Here is a 16,506-nt window from a genome sequence, read left to right as displayed (position 1 = left end):
CTTAAGGAGGAGTGGTTGTGGGGGGCAGCTCCACCACATGTTTTTAAACCCCCAACCACAAGTGTAATCAAGTACTAAAGTCTTCAACAAATTTTGCCATCAGCTGTGCAAAGGCATTGAAAAAGCAAGCTGTACACACTGTTCTATACTAACTGTATATATTTGTTTGTATAAGCAAGGCCTTAGGGAAAACTGTACTGAGAGAAACATGTAGAATGCCACTGCTGACTTAAGATGAACTCAGTTCAGCCTGTGCCTGCTCAAAACTGTCACACGACTGCAGGCTGCCAATCATCTGGTGACATCATTGACCTAAAATAGCCACATGGTCCTATTTGATCAATTACATTGTCAATGAGATAGCAAGCTTTGAACTGTTGCAGTGACTAACTGATCTGGTAAAGCATGCAATCTTAACCGCTTTCCAACTGCCCCACGCATATATACTGCAGCAGGGCGGCCCTTCTGTGCGAAACCATGTACCTGTAGCTGATTTTGTTTCCTGGATCTGGGGTGATTGGACACAGCGGGAGCCAATCACAGATGTCTGCCGGGACCCGCCGATCGTTCCCAAGGAAGACAGAATGGCAGTCTGCCTATGTAAACAAGGCAGACCGCCGTTCTGTGACAGGAGAAGACAGAGATCTTGTGTTTCTGCTAAGCAGGAACAAGGATCTCTGTCTTCTTACAGTACAAGCACCCCCCCCACAGTTAGAAAGCACTCCCAGGGAACACATTTAACCCTTTGGTTGCCCCTGATGTTAACCCCTTCCCTACCTGTGTCATTAGTAAAGTTACAGTGCATATTATTTAGCACTGATCATTATATTAGTGTCACTGCTCACCCAAAAAAGTGTCAAATATGTCACTTAGTGTCCGATATGTCTGCTGCAATGCCGCAGTCCCTTTATAAGTCACTGATCGTGCCATCACTAGTAAAAAAATAAATAAATAAAAATCCCGTATAAATATCCCATAGTTTGTAGACGCTATAACTTTTGCACAAACCAATCAATATACGGTTATTGGGATTTTTTTTTACCAAATACATGTAGCAGAATACATATTGGCCTAAATTGAAGAAGAAATTAGATGTTTTACATTTTTTATTGGATGTGTTTTATAGCAGAAAAAAAATATTGTTTTTATTTTTCAAAATTGTCGGCCTTTTTTTGTTTATAGTGCAAAAAATAAAAACCTGCAGAGGTGATCAAATACCACCAAAAAAAAGCTCTATTTGTCAGAAAAAGACATTAATTCTATTTGTGTACTGCATTGCACGACCGTGCAATTGTCAGTTAATGTAACACAGTGCCATATCGCAAAAAATGGCCTGGTCATGAAGGGGGGTAAACATTCCGGAGTTGAAGAGGTTAATGAACAGTTTGCTATGTTTAACCTGCATAGAACATTTAAATAGGACTGTTTTCTGCCTTATATGCAGGTAAGTCCATTAGGGAATGCCTGTGGTAATATTCATCCCTAAAAACAAATCTACAATGTGACTAGAAATAAGGCAGTGTGAATATAGGTAGTTATCAATACACCATCCATTCATTCAAGTAGCAAAGTATGAAACTGTACAAGCCAAAGTTGGCATGCATGCACATGTGCACTGTGGTACCCCTTTGCAAAACATGTCTTAGAGCTTCTTTACTTTTAGTATTTTTTTCTAGTCACCTTTGGTGGTAACAGTGCACATGATGTGTTATAATGTATTGTTCCTGCATGAAAAGGGCATGTAAAATGGCTAACTGATGTAAAATAGCTCTAAAATCATTATATCCTATTTTAATTACTTATTAGGCGTACATCACATGTATGCTGTTAATGTTGTACATGTCTCTGTCAGCAACCCATGTACAAATAAATACTGTGACAATATACATGAGGTGTTTGGTCTGGTTTGGGATGCATCAGTGTCACAGGGTTGTGCATTTACACATAAACTTTGAAAAATATGACCCTCCAGATCAGCCCCAGAACCAGACAAATAGCAATTTTCAGAAGAAGATGAGCAATGGGAGTCTGCATATTTCTCTCATTACATAATTCCTTTTAAATACTGGGATATCTGAAATGATACTGTCATTTTGCTTTAGAAATTTAATTAAATTTAAATCTCAATTTTAGGTTTATTTATGGATTTTATGTTAGTGCTTTATTGATTCAGGGCTAGCTTGCTGACATTTTTAAGACTTGACACTATTTTCCATAAAGAGAAATGTCATCTCCCAGTTTTATTCTAAGGCTTAGCTGTTTCCCAAATTCAGACACATAACTGTCACATTTTTAACAAAGTTTGTCGTTACTCTTTACAATATCGTTAATGATTCATTTACATTTATAAGGTGATTTTTTCACATGCAGGGACCCTTCTCAGGAGTAAGGTTTGATAGTGATAGTTAAGGAGCTACAAAGGACACTCCATCTTTATGTAATTATTTTGATGGATGGAGAATGAGAACATTGACAGAGGAAAGGTGTTACTATGCATCTTCATATCATTATTCCAATTTCCTTAGGTTCAGCTCAATCTAATGTTCCAGAAAGGAAAAATTATATAAAAAAGACAGTTTAATTCTAAAAAAACAAAAAAACAAAATGAAATACATAGGCATGACATTTCTTACACACAGTTGTATCTTAAATTTCTCCAAGACATTTTTAAAATGTTTCATCAAAATGTAATCTCTTTATTTCTATAGAAGGCTATGTAACTGCTATGGAGTCCATCAGCACATGGGACACAGTACTGTGTGCCTCTGTATACAGCAGTAGTTTTTGGCGAAGTTAACATACTATACTGTATATATAGTGCCGACATCTCTTTCAGAATGTTAAAAAATTATTTAGTGCACTTCAGTGTTGTTTCAGACTGCCCATCTCTGGGCATGTCTCTAAAGGGGAGGTTGGAGATCCAGGCGATCCTGTAAAAGCTAGGTGTGTCACTAAGATGGAGTACTACAGTAACTTTCTATGGAAATCCCTCACATATTTTCATGACCAATGGTCAAAAAGGTTGAGCTTTACACAGTTGCTTTGGAACCCTCTTTGTAATCTAGTCTATAGTTTAGTCTGCATACACGAACAAAATGAGGAACATCATATGACATTTATAAAGATATAAAAGTGTCAATCATTTTAAATGTTGTAAGAAAATGTACAGTGCAAAATAGTACATTTTTTTTTAAAATAAGTAAAAAATCCACAAAGAGAATATGTTTGTATAAATAGCCTTAAACAGTCAACCTGCCCATAAGTAATATTTTGATCATGAATGAAGAATGATCAAGTCACTATCGAGCTTCCTATAGCTCCTGGGAACTTAAGTGACATCATGACCATGCCGTAGTTCCTTGCTCTTTTCCCACCTACCTTGGCTTTTGCGTGCCCTCACCCACCTTAAACGGTCCCCCTTAGTTTTGTTATATTCTAATTAATATATGTATAAAATCAAACAGCAAAAATGGGATACTAAATGTGGTAGATTTGAAAGCATAGAATCTCATCACTGAAGTTCTGAGAAATATATAAAGCCATTTGGAATTTGAAATGATCAGTGTCTATACAAACATAGCAGACAATTTAACTGCTTTGTGGTCAGCAGCAAAAGAGACCTAGAACAGTCTGGCTGCATAATGATTTACACGGGTAGAAATGCCATAAAAACAGATAGGGGCTTTACTAACTGTATTTAAAATGGATAACGTGTTAATTTTAAAAGCTTTCTATGGTGACCCCAATCATCAACACCTATATGAAGTACACAGCTGAAGGCTTTTATGTTGCAACTTTGACATTTTTGTTAATGATTTCCCTTCACTTTGAAGGCAGTGATATCCTCCCTGGTTCAGGTGATATCAAATACGAACTTTCATAGAGCCACGTGTACTATAGGATAGCTTCTTGTATTTAAAAAAAAAAATGAAGGACCTTTCTAATTTGGCCTACATATTCCAGATGTTTAGAATGGAATTAAATGACTGGATCTTTGTAATTTTGACCATTAGTGTATATAGAAAAATCTGTTTGTTCTGTGGGTTTTTAGCTAGCTATACTTCTATGAATAGAAGTATAATGTTTCAGTGTGAATGGAAACATTTTTATTATCTTATAGTCGTGGCAAGGTATAACAATGGCTATACTTTTTTAGGTAATGTTTCATCAATACTTCCACTGTGTGTATGTGTTTGTGTGTGTGTTTAATGTTGCAAATATCTCATATAAAGTGCATTTAAAGATATACTGTATAAATAATGTAGCACAAAATCACCCAAATATTGAACATATAAAGCTGTTTTAATCACTTACGTGGTCCTAAAAGATATCCTGCACTGTTCAATGTCCAGCCACGCTTTTCTTTACCCTAAAAAGATATTTCATTTAAATCAGAAAATTGCTTTCAAGACAGATTAGAGGCACACTCACAATACCTTAAGGGTATTGTTAAACGTACATTTGCTTGGCTCACCCGAGATTCATAAATTACCTAATTTAAGGTGTGATGCTGACATGAGTTATTATATTTGGTTGAAGTGGGTTTATGATGCATTCTACTTATGGCAACCTCTAAGCTGAAAATGACTATCTTAATTAAAATTGTTTCAGTTTGTACACTCTTTTACACCACAGTTGCATGACCGGCACCTACACTGTGTCAGCAGACGACCCTTTTATAGTGAGGATGCTGACATAAAACAAACCCACATTATTGGCCCTTCTAAACAAGCTGGGATGTGGGTAGGAGAGGACAGAGAATGGATAGTGGTGGGGCAAAAACAACAGCACTTTGATGGTAAGGGTGATTTTCTACAGGCTAAGGAAAATATACCACACAAAGTGTGTTGCCTCATTGCAGTAATTTGTAGGTCTGATTAATGGTGGATGGTTTATTGTAACATACCTTTTCACATATATATATACTACCAAAAGATGGAATAAAAAGGATGAACTAAAAACGGTGAAGTAATTTATGAGTTGAACAAAATGACTTCTGCTTTCTGAAAATGATATGTTCTCACCTAAATAAAATACTATGCCATCGGCACATCAAGCCTGATCATTCAGCTTTCTTGTACACAATACAAGCAAAACCTATTAAACTCTGACCACCAAAGCATGTAAATGAAAACGCATTTATCTAAAAGGAGAAATAAAAAAATAGAAACACAAACCCCAAGTCCTCCAAGTGCTAGAGTGGGGTTTTTCAGAAGTCCCATTGTTATAGCAATCTGTGTGTGAGGCAGAAACTCTAATTTGCTGCCTGTCCCGGAGCACATATAATTGAGGGAAAAGAGAGGAGGCAGCAAGACTGTATAGTAAAGGGAGCAAGACAGGATTGTTGGGGGAGCAACAAAACTGAAATAGTATAAGAGAGGATAGAGAGAAATGAGGCACAGAACTAGAGCTTCAAAAAGAGAAGAAAGCAATGATATTAGATTGTGAAACAGAGAGAGGAGGAAGTCAGGCAAGATTATTGGGAAGACAGTGAGGAGAATGGGGGACTTAAGACTAGATATAGAGACAGAGACCATTGAGATCACATTGTGAGGGTTGGTAGCAAGACTGAATTGTGGAGGAGAGAGAAAATAAAACAGAATAGACTATAAAGGAGTGGAAAGAAAGGAGGCAGTGAGATAAGATTGTGGTAGAGGAAAAGGATGCTATGAGACTGGATAGTGGAGGGGATTGGATTGCGATTATATGATATATATCCTACAAAGGGTAATGGTTAATGGGAGGGGGGCAGGACAGAAAGATAGATAGATACATAGATAGATATGTACTGCAGGCTTTGCTGCACATCTGGGCCCATTTTCTCTCTGATGTGTGTGCAGTAGCAACAGCTGGATTAGATAGATAGATAGATAGATAGATAGATAGATAGATAGATAGATAGATAGATAGATAGATAGATAGATAGATAGATAGATAGATAGATAGATAGATAGATAGATAGATAGATAGATAGATAGATAGACAGATAGTAGGTGCAATTTTAGGTGAATACTCTTGATTAGCTTTGCCAGTGATCTGCTTCACAGCAGATCTTTTTGCTACAAAAAGATGTCTTGTCTGGACTTTTTATTATTACACTTCCAATTCCAGAGCAGGGCGCCCATTCAGTCCAAGACTGAATGGGTAAAAGGGCAATAGAATAGGTATGGTTCAGCCCATAGTCTAACGGGTACACTGCATCATCATTATTTAAATTCCCTGTCTTGGATCCTACTGAAACTCAGGTTTGAGGATTCCCAACAATGAAGTGATTTAGTGGGGCCTCAAAAGTACTTCTTTACCATTTATCCAAGCAGACCTGGCAGAGCAGTGGTTCTCAACCTTACTAGTGTCGTGACCCCTTGATAAAATTTCCCAAGTTGTGGGGGCCCCAACAGTAAAATTATTTTCGTAGCGTGGGCTTTCAGCACCCAAGGCAAGACAAGTAATTTGTGCCCCTAACCAACGGAAATTTAGCGCTCCCTGAGTTGCTTCCACTCGTACAATATTAAAACCCCTTATGGTACATTTTAGGATGTACCACTTTTTCTCTTTTTTCTCCTTTCTTTCCCTTTTATCTCTCTCTATCCTAATTTAGTTTTTTTCCCCATCCCTCTCTCTAGCCATCTTTCTTGTTCTCTTATTCCTTCTCCCCTTTTTCTTTGTTCCTCCCCCTCTTTCCCTCTCCCTTCCACGTATTCTCTACTTTTATTCCTTCTCTTACTCCTTGGTGGGGGGGGATGGGATGAGTGGCAGTGCTGGCGGGGAGTTGGAATGATTGGCAGTGCTGGGGCAGCCTTGATCAAGGTCATCTGCTGATCTGAGAACTGTAGTGGGGACTTTTATTGGCAACTATAATCACAGGTAGTGTTACTCACTGTGTCTCCAACTTTGTGGTGTCTCGTAGCAGTGACACCTATGCCAAAATCAGGAGATAGGGTCTCCTCCAGCCCCTCCCACTTCACATTCCTCACCAGTCAGCTGACCTCTAGTCTCTGCCCCCCAGCCATGCCGTGAACTGAATGGGCGGCTGAGTGGGCGGCCGTGGGTACCAGGAACAGCCCAGCTGGGCAGCCACAGGCTCCAGGGACAGCCCTGCTGGGTGGCCACGAAAAGGCTGGGACAGCAGTGCTGGCTTCAGGAACAGCCAAAGATTTGGTGACCCCTGGCAAATCATAATTTGACCCCCGGGTTGAGAACCACTGTGGTAGAGTAAATAGCTGATCATATTTACTGTATATCCAATCACAATCTGATTCTCTCCCATATTCAGTCATGTTGGCTTCTTTCCCTCTTTCACAATTCCCTCCCCTATTCGGTCGCGTTGCCTTCTTTCCCTCTTCCACAATCCCTTCACCTATTCAATTAGGTTGCTTTCTTTCCCTCTTCCACAATCTGATCTCTCTGTCTGAACTCACAAAAAAAAATTGCTGTTGATCACACAGTTTTTCAGTATAAGACCCTTTATGTCTCCTTTCCCAAAACATGTACAGTGCAATGTTTATTCCTGGCATAAGGTGCCAAAGAGTAGGGTCCAATGTCAGGATTAAACAACTGAATTATACATGGGGAGAGTAGCCTCATTAAGGGCATCAACTAAAGAAGAAATTTAAAAGAAAATGACACTGGTGGTTGTGGCATGGCAAAGGGAAAACAGAGCTGTCATCGCTGAAACAATGTAAACAGAGTAGTAAGTTTGCCATAATGTGCAAACATGCTGTATACACTAAATAAATTGTAATTCACATTTCCAGTGTAGTAGTTAGAGATAAAACATAGCGTATTTTCCTCCTCCAGTGCCTATATGTATATTTAATAAATTTACTAAGAACCATTACTTAAGATCTGATGAGTCGACAAGACAGGCTACCTAGGGATTGTCTGTTTTGTAGTACAAATTAAATTTACATATATTTAAATAAAAGCTATAAAAATGCAGAAAGAGTTCACATAGCTTTACAGCTAGCCGTAAAGTTGAATCCTCTTTGCAGTTCAGAAAACAACAAATGACATGGACATATAGATATAATTGTTTAAAATTTTAAAAATCCTAAAAATAAAATAGTAATCTACAATTTTAGCCATGGTAGCCAGTGTATTAACCTATTTTGCCCATATGTTTAATAAATCTTAATACCATCAAACATCAACAGCTCAGCCTAAGTTATGACAAATGTTCTAGAACCAAAGATCAAGTTCTCATTCTGATTAAGTTGACATAATTGACCCCTGCTTCCAGTTCATAAGACAAAATCTATACAGAACAAAGCAACACTCTCAAAAATATCATATAGTGTATGTGCTAAACTGAAATCAGTGATAATTCACTGAGGCCACTTTACATTTTAATAAGTTAAATAACTTAATTAAAAGAATATAAAAGCTGAGGAAAAGTAAATGCTATACAAAATTGAAGTTCTTGTCTATATGCATAATCAGATTCCTTGTTTAATTTTCCCACATAGGAAAATATAAAAGTGAATGGTCACTAAAGGCAAAATCTTCATAATTGTAGAAAAAAATTCTTTCCTTTCTCTTTTCTCCCTCTCTCATTCATTTACCAAAAAGTAGATAATATTCATTCAGCAAAATGAAGCTGTGTTCATTCTGTAAATCCAGTCATTTGCAGGGGAATTTAAACACAGGACTTTGCCTTTTATGTGATTGGATGATTGCAGTCAACAGTTTCAATTAAACATAACTACTTTAGCAAATTGATCTATTTGTGTATATATAAATATATAGAAAATATACTTACTGATAAAACTAATCCAAATGTCTGTGAGATTGTGGCACACAGTATTAAAGACACCAGAAGCAGACTTGTGCATTTTTCCATCTGTATAAATATATAGGTAAAAAATGGATAGCCTTAAATAAGTATACTTTTTTATTTACATCTTCTTCTTTTTTTTTTAAGATGAACACTGAAACCTGGCTGGCAGAAAATGTGGTAGCTAAGGAACACAAATGAGTATACAGATTGTAGTATTGAATGTGTATTTTAGTACAGAATATGTCTGATGCTAAATTACTGCATTACATCCTACATGTAACTGCTTTCTGAGTTTTTTTCTGCTACTAGTAATCAGACGCAACACACTTCCAAGGGATCCAAGCAGTCTCTATGTTATGCCAGGGAACAGGTGAAATATAAGATATATTCTAAAAGTGCTCAAAGTCCCCTCAAAATTTGTAAAAAAAATGTTTTCACAAATGTTTTTTGTAATCCCCTGTTAAAATTATACCATCATACTCCTACTGCTTACAATGAAAAGGCTGCTATGTGTGTTTGGTCATCAGTACTAAAAGTCTTATTATTTGTTGTATACATGTAATATGCTGAACTACGTTTATGTATGTGCTGTGCTATGAGCATAAGTTCATAAACTTTATCATACATTTTCATATATCACAATTTTTACAAAGATGTATACTTTTTCAAGATTTTTCATGTAAGTTGAAATACAAAAATCGATTTAACCCACTCTGAACTCTGATTGATAATAAAACCTTAAGATTTTTTTTTTTGCGAAACGTGACTTCTACTTTTACTGTTATTTCAAAGAGTACATCATATTGATAGTAATAAATAAATATGTTAACAGGGTATTGACATATATATACTGCTTCCCAGCTTAATTCTTTGTTCTATCTTATTTGGACTGACAAAAATAGTCAAAATGGTAATTTAGCATAAAACAGCTCATAAAATACTGTCACAACAAAGCTTTGTGATTCTAAGGCATCTTTTCACTGAATTGTTTTTGAAACTCCATTTGTACATAAAATTAGTTTAAAGTGAATAAAAATAATGGAAGATAATAAGAAATACAATAGAAAACTAGCAGCAGAGAAATGATATGAAAAGTGAAAATCAAGCAGAGGACAAACCTTGAGCTGATTTGGGTAGGTGTGTTTGCAGTTTCTGTCCCTTGAATCTTGCAGAGGAGTGCTACAGGTGCTTCCAGCTAGCATGCAGGAGGAGTGAGGTTGTGCAGTGATCCAAGAAAAACACACAGCAAGATTCTCACTGCATTGTATGGCATGCAAGTCTCCCCAGGGTGTTATGTGAAACAGCCAGGGGGCTCTGTATTTATGGTCGGCATCAGCTTGATATTGACTTGTCTCCCTCCCAAGGGTGCATGTAAGGGACTCAGACGTCACTAGATCATTTCCACTCCACAAGTCACTGTACTAAGGGAGGGCAAAAAATTACAGCAATTGAATTAAATGTACTTTGAAGCAATACGAAGGCAAAAGACAGATAACAGCCCTAGTAATTACCTGTGATTATAGTATGGGTGAACAGTTTGTACCAGTCCAAGTAGCTCTAGTCTACTTGCCACCCCTGCTTTAGTCACTTTATTCTGTACATAGAAAGTAATAAAAGTGAAAATTTACATTTCTGCTGCTTGAATTGAAATTGAAATATTTTTTACAATCTGTCAGTGAAAAAAAATAAAAAAACATTGACTGTTTATGATAAAGAGCATACTATAAAAAAAATATTGATATCTTGCATTTCTGAAAAAGCAGCATTAACATAATATCTAATGCACAAGTGTTGCTGTTCAATAAACATTTGTAGTTCAGAAATAAATTATGACAACCTTAACATAAAAATAAGGTGACCTTATCTATAATTATTTATCTCTGTAGGGTTTTCAAATCCAAATGACGCCTTTGTTTGTGTACAATGAAAGTAACATTAAAATTAAAACTCAAATACGCAATATGTGCTTGAACGCATGGATGGCTTAAAGAGTATTATTGTCATATCATTAGACTGCTTACGTAATTATATGTGCCCATAGTTTGTTACAGCGATATTGTGCAGTTTATTACTTTTTTAATTATTTAACCTAATCACCAAATGCATGCATGAAAAATGCTTGTTTCACTTGCATCCAATGGAGTTAACTAATGTTCTGGTCATACAGGAAATGGCATTTTACTTATTAGAAGTGGTGAGACTATTTCCCTGAAATGCAGGATGTGGGTGGTGGTAGCCATTATCATTATGTACTTATACAAAATCATATGTGTCTTAAGTAGGAAACTAAAGAATGTATAAATGGAGACAGTGTATTGAGGTCATCACTGGTTGAAAAAAATTTATTGACAAATATTTATAATATTACAGCAAAGTTCTTGACACCAGAATTCATCTTTTCAATCTTTGGCAAATTTTAAATTTTTGAATATGGTGTGCTTGTCTGAGAGGTCTATAAAAGTAAATGAGACCAGCATGTAGGGTGCTATGTAAAAGTGTAATCTCACCTACAGCTTCGGGCTTCAGTTGAAGTTGGTAGGTTTAGTCATGTGGCACTTTTAGCAACACAACATTTTAGCACCACAACAGAAATACCAAAATCTCATGTAAGATTCTCTACAATTGCTTAGACTACAGAAAATATATTATCTTTAGATTTCTTAGACTGTACTATAAATTTAAACACTCAAAAAGTTAGAAAATGAAGAAATATAATAAGATAATTTAACAAAATGTTTTTTTTCTTTCTTTTTTTAGTTTTGGAGTAAGGAAGGATTAGAATCCTTCAATATATTATCATTAAATGGGATACCAGTTTCATGCAAAAACAAGAAGTGTAGGATATGTCCCCACCTACTGTATATTTAAGGAGTGTCAAGCAGGACAGTTAGAGAAGGATAATTCCTTGCCAGGAAGACAGAAAGCAATACAGCAATATTTTAGTTGGGTTAGGAAGGTTTAGGTCTTCTGTCAGAGTTGTATTATTGTTGATCATCCTGTATCGGGACCATCCAGCCACCATTCTGCAAATTAATGCAACCCTGTTTGAAAAGGAGGTTGGAGACACCATAATACCATTATTAGGGAGGGAGATGGAAAGAGGCAGGGTCAGAGTCCCAGGTAGAACAGGTCTCTTTTGTACTGTCATGCTACATACTTATCACTACTATATATGCATTCTGGCAGGTAAGCAGAAACCCTCCCAGGGTAAGGGGGGTAGAGTTTGCCTGCACCGACTGCTCCTTCACCTGACTCATGAGTTTCCTGTAGAAATAAGTGAGCTGCTAGGTGCACACTTCTACTCTGTCTATTTATCATGTGCAGGGTACTGCTCTGCCACTTGTATATCAGCCTGCAGGGATCAGTAGATGTCTGCAGCAACTGTCAGCAATGCAAGTGACAACTGGAAAGCTTCGTCTGCACCAGAGCCACATGCTTCAGTCATCACCCATCAGGTACTACTTATTAGTATATGTATCTTTATTTGTTTTGGCTACATAGTTGGTAAGGTTTAAAAAAGACACCAGTCTATCCAGTTTAACCTGCGGTGTGTGTGTGTGTGTGGGTCTATATGTTTATGTCAATAGTACATCCCAGTGTATACCCCTGTATTTTGTGATCTTTAAGGTGCCCATCTAATAGTTTTTTGAAACGATCGATGCTCTTTGCTGATACCACTGCTTGTGGAAGAGAATTCCACATCCTTACTGCTCTGACAATAAAGAACCCTTAGGCAGTTTAAGGTTAAACCACTTCTCTTCCAATTTCAGTGAATGGCCACGTGTCTTTTTAAAATTCCATTCACTGAAAAGTTTTTTCTCTATGCTAGGATCACCGGTACAGTATTTCTACATCACTATAATATCCCCTCTCAAGCGTCCCCTCTCAAGAGAGAATAAGTTCAATGCTTGTAGTCTTTCCACATAACTGAGATCCTTTAGTCCCTTTATTAGCTTTGTTGCCCTTCTCGGGACTCTCACCAGTTCCAGCACATCCTTCTTGAGGACTGGTGCCCAGAACTGTACGGTATACTCAAGGTGCGGCTGGACTAGAGTCTTGTAGAGTGGGCGAATTATCGTTTTATTTCTGAAGTGAATCCCCTTTTTAACCACTTGCCGACCGCCTCACGCAGATATACTGTGGTAGAATGGCACGGGCAGGCAAAATCACGTACCTGGTACGTGATCTGCCTCCCGCGGGCGGGGGGGTCCAATAGGACCCCCCCAGTGCCCGAGGCGGTCGGCTTCTGTCTGGGAGCGATCAGAGGTGAGGGGGAGACCATCTATTCGTGGCCTCCCCCTCGCGATCGCTCCCAGCCAATGAGATTCTTCCTCTGCTGCTGTATAGTAAACAGCAGCAGAGGAAGTGATGTCATCTCTCCTCGGATCGGTATTTTCCGTTCCAGCGCCAAGGAGAGAAGACATGTGAGTGAGTTGCACAACACAACACACACAGTAGAACATGCCAGACACACATTACACCCCCCATCACCCCCCGATCACCCCCTGATCACCCCCTAATCACCCCCCCGTCACACTGACACCAAGCAGTTTTTTTATTTTTTTTATGATTACTGCATTGGTGTCAGTTTGTGACAGTTAGTGTGGTAGGGCAGTTAGGGTTAGCCCTCTTTAGGTCTAGGGTACCCCCCTAACCCCTCTTATAAAGTTTTAATCCCTTGATCACTCGCCAGTGTCAATAAGCGATCATTTTTCTGATCGCTGTATTAGTGTCACTGGTGACGCTAGTTAGGGAGGTAAATATATAGGTTCGCCGTGAGCGGTTTATAGCGTCAGGGACCCCCATATACTACCTAATAAAGGTTTTAACCCCCTGATTGCCCCCTAGTTAACCCTTTCACCAGTGATCACCGTATAAGTGTTACGGGTGACACTGGTTAGTTTATTTTTTATAGTGTCAGGGCACCCGCCGTTTATTACCTAATAAAGGTTTAGCCCCCTGATCGCCCGACAGTGATATAACTTAGGTTTTAGGGTCAGATAGGGTCTGCGTCGCCCCAGGCAGCGTCAGGTTAGCGCCAGTACCGCTAACACCCACGCACGCAGCATACGCCTCCCTTAGTGGTATAGTATCTGAACGGATCAATATCTGATCCGATCAGATCTATACTAGCGTCCCCAGCAGTTTAGGGTTCCCAAAAATGCAGTGTTAGTGGGATCAGCCCAGATACCTGCTAGCACCTGCGTTTTGCCCCTCCGCCCGGCCCAGCGCAACCCACCCAAGTGCAAGATCGATCACTGTCACTTACAAAACACTAAATACACATAACTGCAGCGTTTGCAGAGTCAGGCATGATCCCTGCGATCGCTAACAGTTTTTTTGGTAGCGTTTTGGTGAACTGGCAAGCACCAGCCCCAGGCAGCATCAGGTTAGTGCCAGTAGCGCTAACACCCACGCACCCACCGTACACCTCCCTTAGTGGTATAGTATCTGAACGGATCAATATCTGATCCGATCAGATCTATACTAGCTTCCCCAGCAGTTTAGGGTTCCCAAAAACGCAGTGTTAGTGGGATCAGCCCAGATACCTGTTAGCAACTGCGTTTTGCCCCTCCGCCCGGCCCAGCCCAGCCCACCCAAGTGCAGTATCGATCGATCACTGTCACTTACAAAACACTAAACGCATAACTGCAGCGTTCGCAGAGTCAGGCATGATCCCTGCGATCGCCAACAGTTTTTTTGGTAGCGTTTTGGTGAACTGGCAAGCACCAGCGGCCTAGTACACCCCGGTCATAGTCAAACCAGCACTGCAGTAACACTTGGTGACGTGGCGAGTCCCATAAGTGCAGTTCAAGCTGGTGAGGTGGCAAGCACAAGTAGTGTCCCGCCAAGAAGAAGACAAACACAGGCCCGTCGTGCCCATAGTGCCCTTCCTGCTGCATTCGCCAATCCTAATTGGGTACCCACCACTTCTGCAGCACCCGTACTTCCCCCATTCACATCCCCAACCAAATGCGGTCGGCTGCATGAGAGGCATTTTTTTATGTCCTCCCGAGTACCCCTACCCAACGAACCCCCCCAAAAAAGATGTTGTGTCTGCAGCAAGCGCGGATATAGACATGACACCCGCTATTATTGTCCCTCCTGTCCTGACATTCCTGGTCTTTGCATTGGTGAATGTTTTGAACGCTACCATACACTAGTTGAGTATTAGCGTACAGCATTGCACAGACTAGGCACACTAACACAGGGTCTCCCAAGATACCATCACATTTTGAGAGACCCAAACCTGGATTTAGTTACAGTTATAAAAGTTACAGTTACAAAAAAAAGTGTAAAAAAAAAACAAAACACAAAAAAATATATAAAATAAAAAAAAAAATAGTTGTCATTTTATTGTTCTCTCTCTCTCTATTCTCTCTCTATTGTTCTGCTCTTTTTTACTGTATTCTATTCTGCAATGATTTATTGTTATTATGTTTTATCATGTTTGCTTTTCAGGTATGCAATTTTTTATACTTTACCGTTTACTGTGTTTTATTGTTAACCTTTTTTTTGTCTTCAGGTATGCCATTCACGACTTTGAGTGGTTATACCAGAATGATGCCTGCAGGTTTAGGTATCATCTTGGTATCATTCTTTTCAGCCAGCGGTCGGCTTTTATGTAAAAGAAATCCTAGTGGCTAATTAGCCTCTAGACTGCTTTTACAAGCAGTGGGAGGGAATGCCCCCCGTCTTCCATGTTTTTCTCTGGCTCTCCTGTCTCAACAGGGAACCTGAGAATGCAGCCGGTGATTCAGCCAGTTGACCATAGAGCTGATCAGAGATCAGAGTGGCTCCAAACATCTCTATGGCCTAAGAAACCGGAAGCTACGAGCATTTCATGACTTAGATTTCACCGGATGTAAACAGCGCCATTGGGAAATTGGGAAAGCATTTTATCACACCGATCTAGGTGTGGTCAGATGCTTTGAGGGCAGAGGAGAGATCTAGGGTCTAATAGACTACAATTTTTTCAAAAAAGAGTACCTGTCACTACCTATTGCTATCATAGGGGATATTTACATTCCTTGAGATAACAATAAAAATGATTAAAAAAATAAAAATGAAAGGAACAGTTTAAAAATAAGATAAAAAAAAAATAATAAAGAAAAAAAAAAAAAAAAAAGCACCCTTGCCCCCCCCTGCTCTCTTGCAAAGGCAAACGCAAGCCTCGGTCTGGTGTCAAATGTAAACAGCAATTGCACCATGCATGTGAGGTATCACTGCGAAGGTCAGATCGAGGGCAGTAATTTTAGTAGTAGACCTCCTCTGTAAATCTAAATTGGTAACCTGTAAAAACTTTTAAAGGCTTTTAAAAATGTATTTATTTTGTCGCCACTGCACGTTTGTGCGCAATTTTAAAGCATGTCATGTTTGGTATCCATGTATTTGGCCTAAGATCATCTTTTTTATTTCATCAAACATTTGGGCAATATAGTGTGTTTTAGTGGATTCAAATTTAAAAAAGTGTGTTTTTTCCCCCAAAAATGCGTTTGAAAAATCACTGAGCAAATACTGTTTGAAAAAAAAAATGAAACACCCACCATTTTAATCTGTAGGGCATTTGCTTTAAAAAAATATATAATGTTTGGGGGTTCAAAGTAATTTTCTTGCAAAAAAAAATAATTTTTTCATGTAAACAAAAAGTGTCAGAAAGGGCATTGTCTTCAAGTGGTTAGAAGAATGGGTGATGTGTGACATAAGCTTCTAAAATGCCAGGACAGTTC

At 38.7% G+C, this 16,506-nt stretch overlaps 1 protein-coding gene across 2 annotated transcripts in view; it reads right to left on the bottom strand.

The window, feature by feature from the left end:
- The window catches only part of GAL (galanin and GMAP prepropeptide), a 30,604-nt gene extending 20,438 nt beyond the window's left edge, over positions 1-10,166 (bottom strand). Inside the window, exons 1-3 of one of the 2 annotated variants that reach the window (XM_073605290.1) lie at positions 9,895-10,166; positions 8,759-8,839; positions 4,315-4,369 (exon numbers count right to left, since the gene is read on the bottom strand). In XM_073605290.1, the coding sequence (XP_073461391.1) occupies positions 4,315-4,369; positions 8,759-8,839; positions 9,895-9,978 (220 nt within the window). In that variant the 5' untranslated portion in view covers positions 9,979-10,166. The remainder of the gene's footprint in view (positions 1-4,314; positions 4,370-8,758; positions 8,840-9,894) is intronic. The other variant, XM_073605291.1, reaches the window with a different exon arrangement.
- Positions 10,167-16,506: the final 6,340 nt, after the last annotated feature.

This window comes from Aquarana catesbeiana, linkage group LG11 (assembly GCF_042186555.1).
Source record: "Aquarana catesbeiana isolate 2022-GZ linkage group LG11, ASM4218655v1, whole genome shotgun sequence".
In the NCBI taxonomy this organism is placed as follows: Eukaryota; Metazoa; Chordata; class Amphibia; order Anura; family Ranidae; genus Aquarana; species Aquarana catesbeiana.
This window is presented reverse-complemented; position numbering and strand designations above follow the sequence as displayed.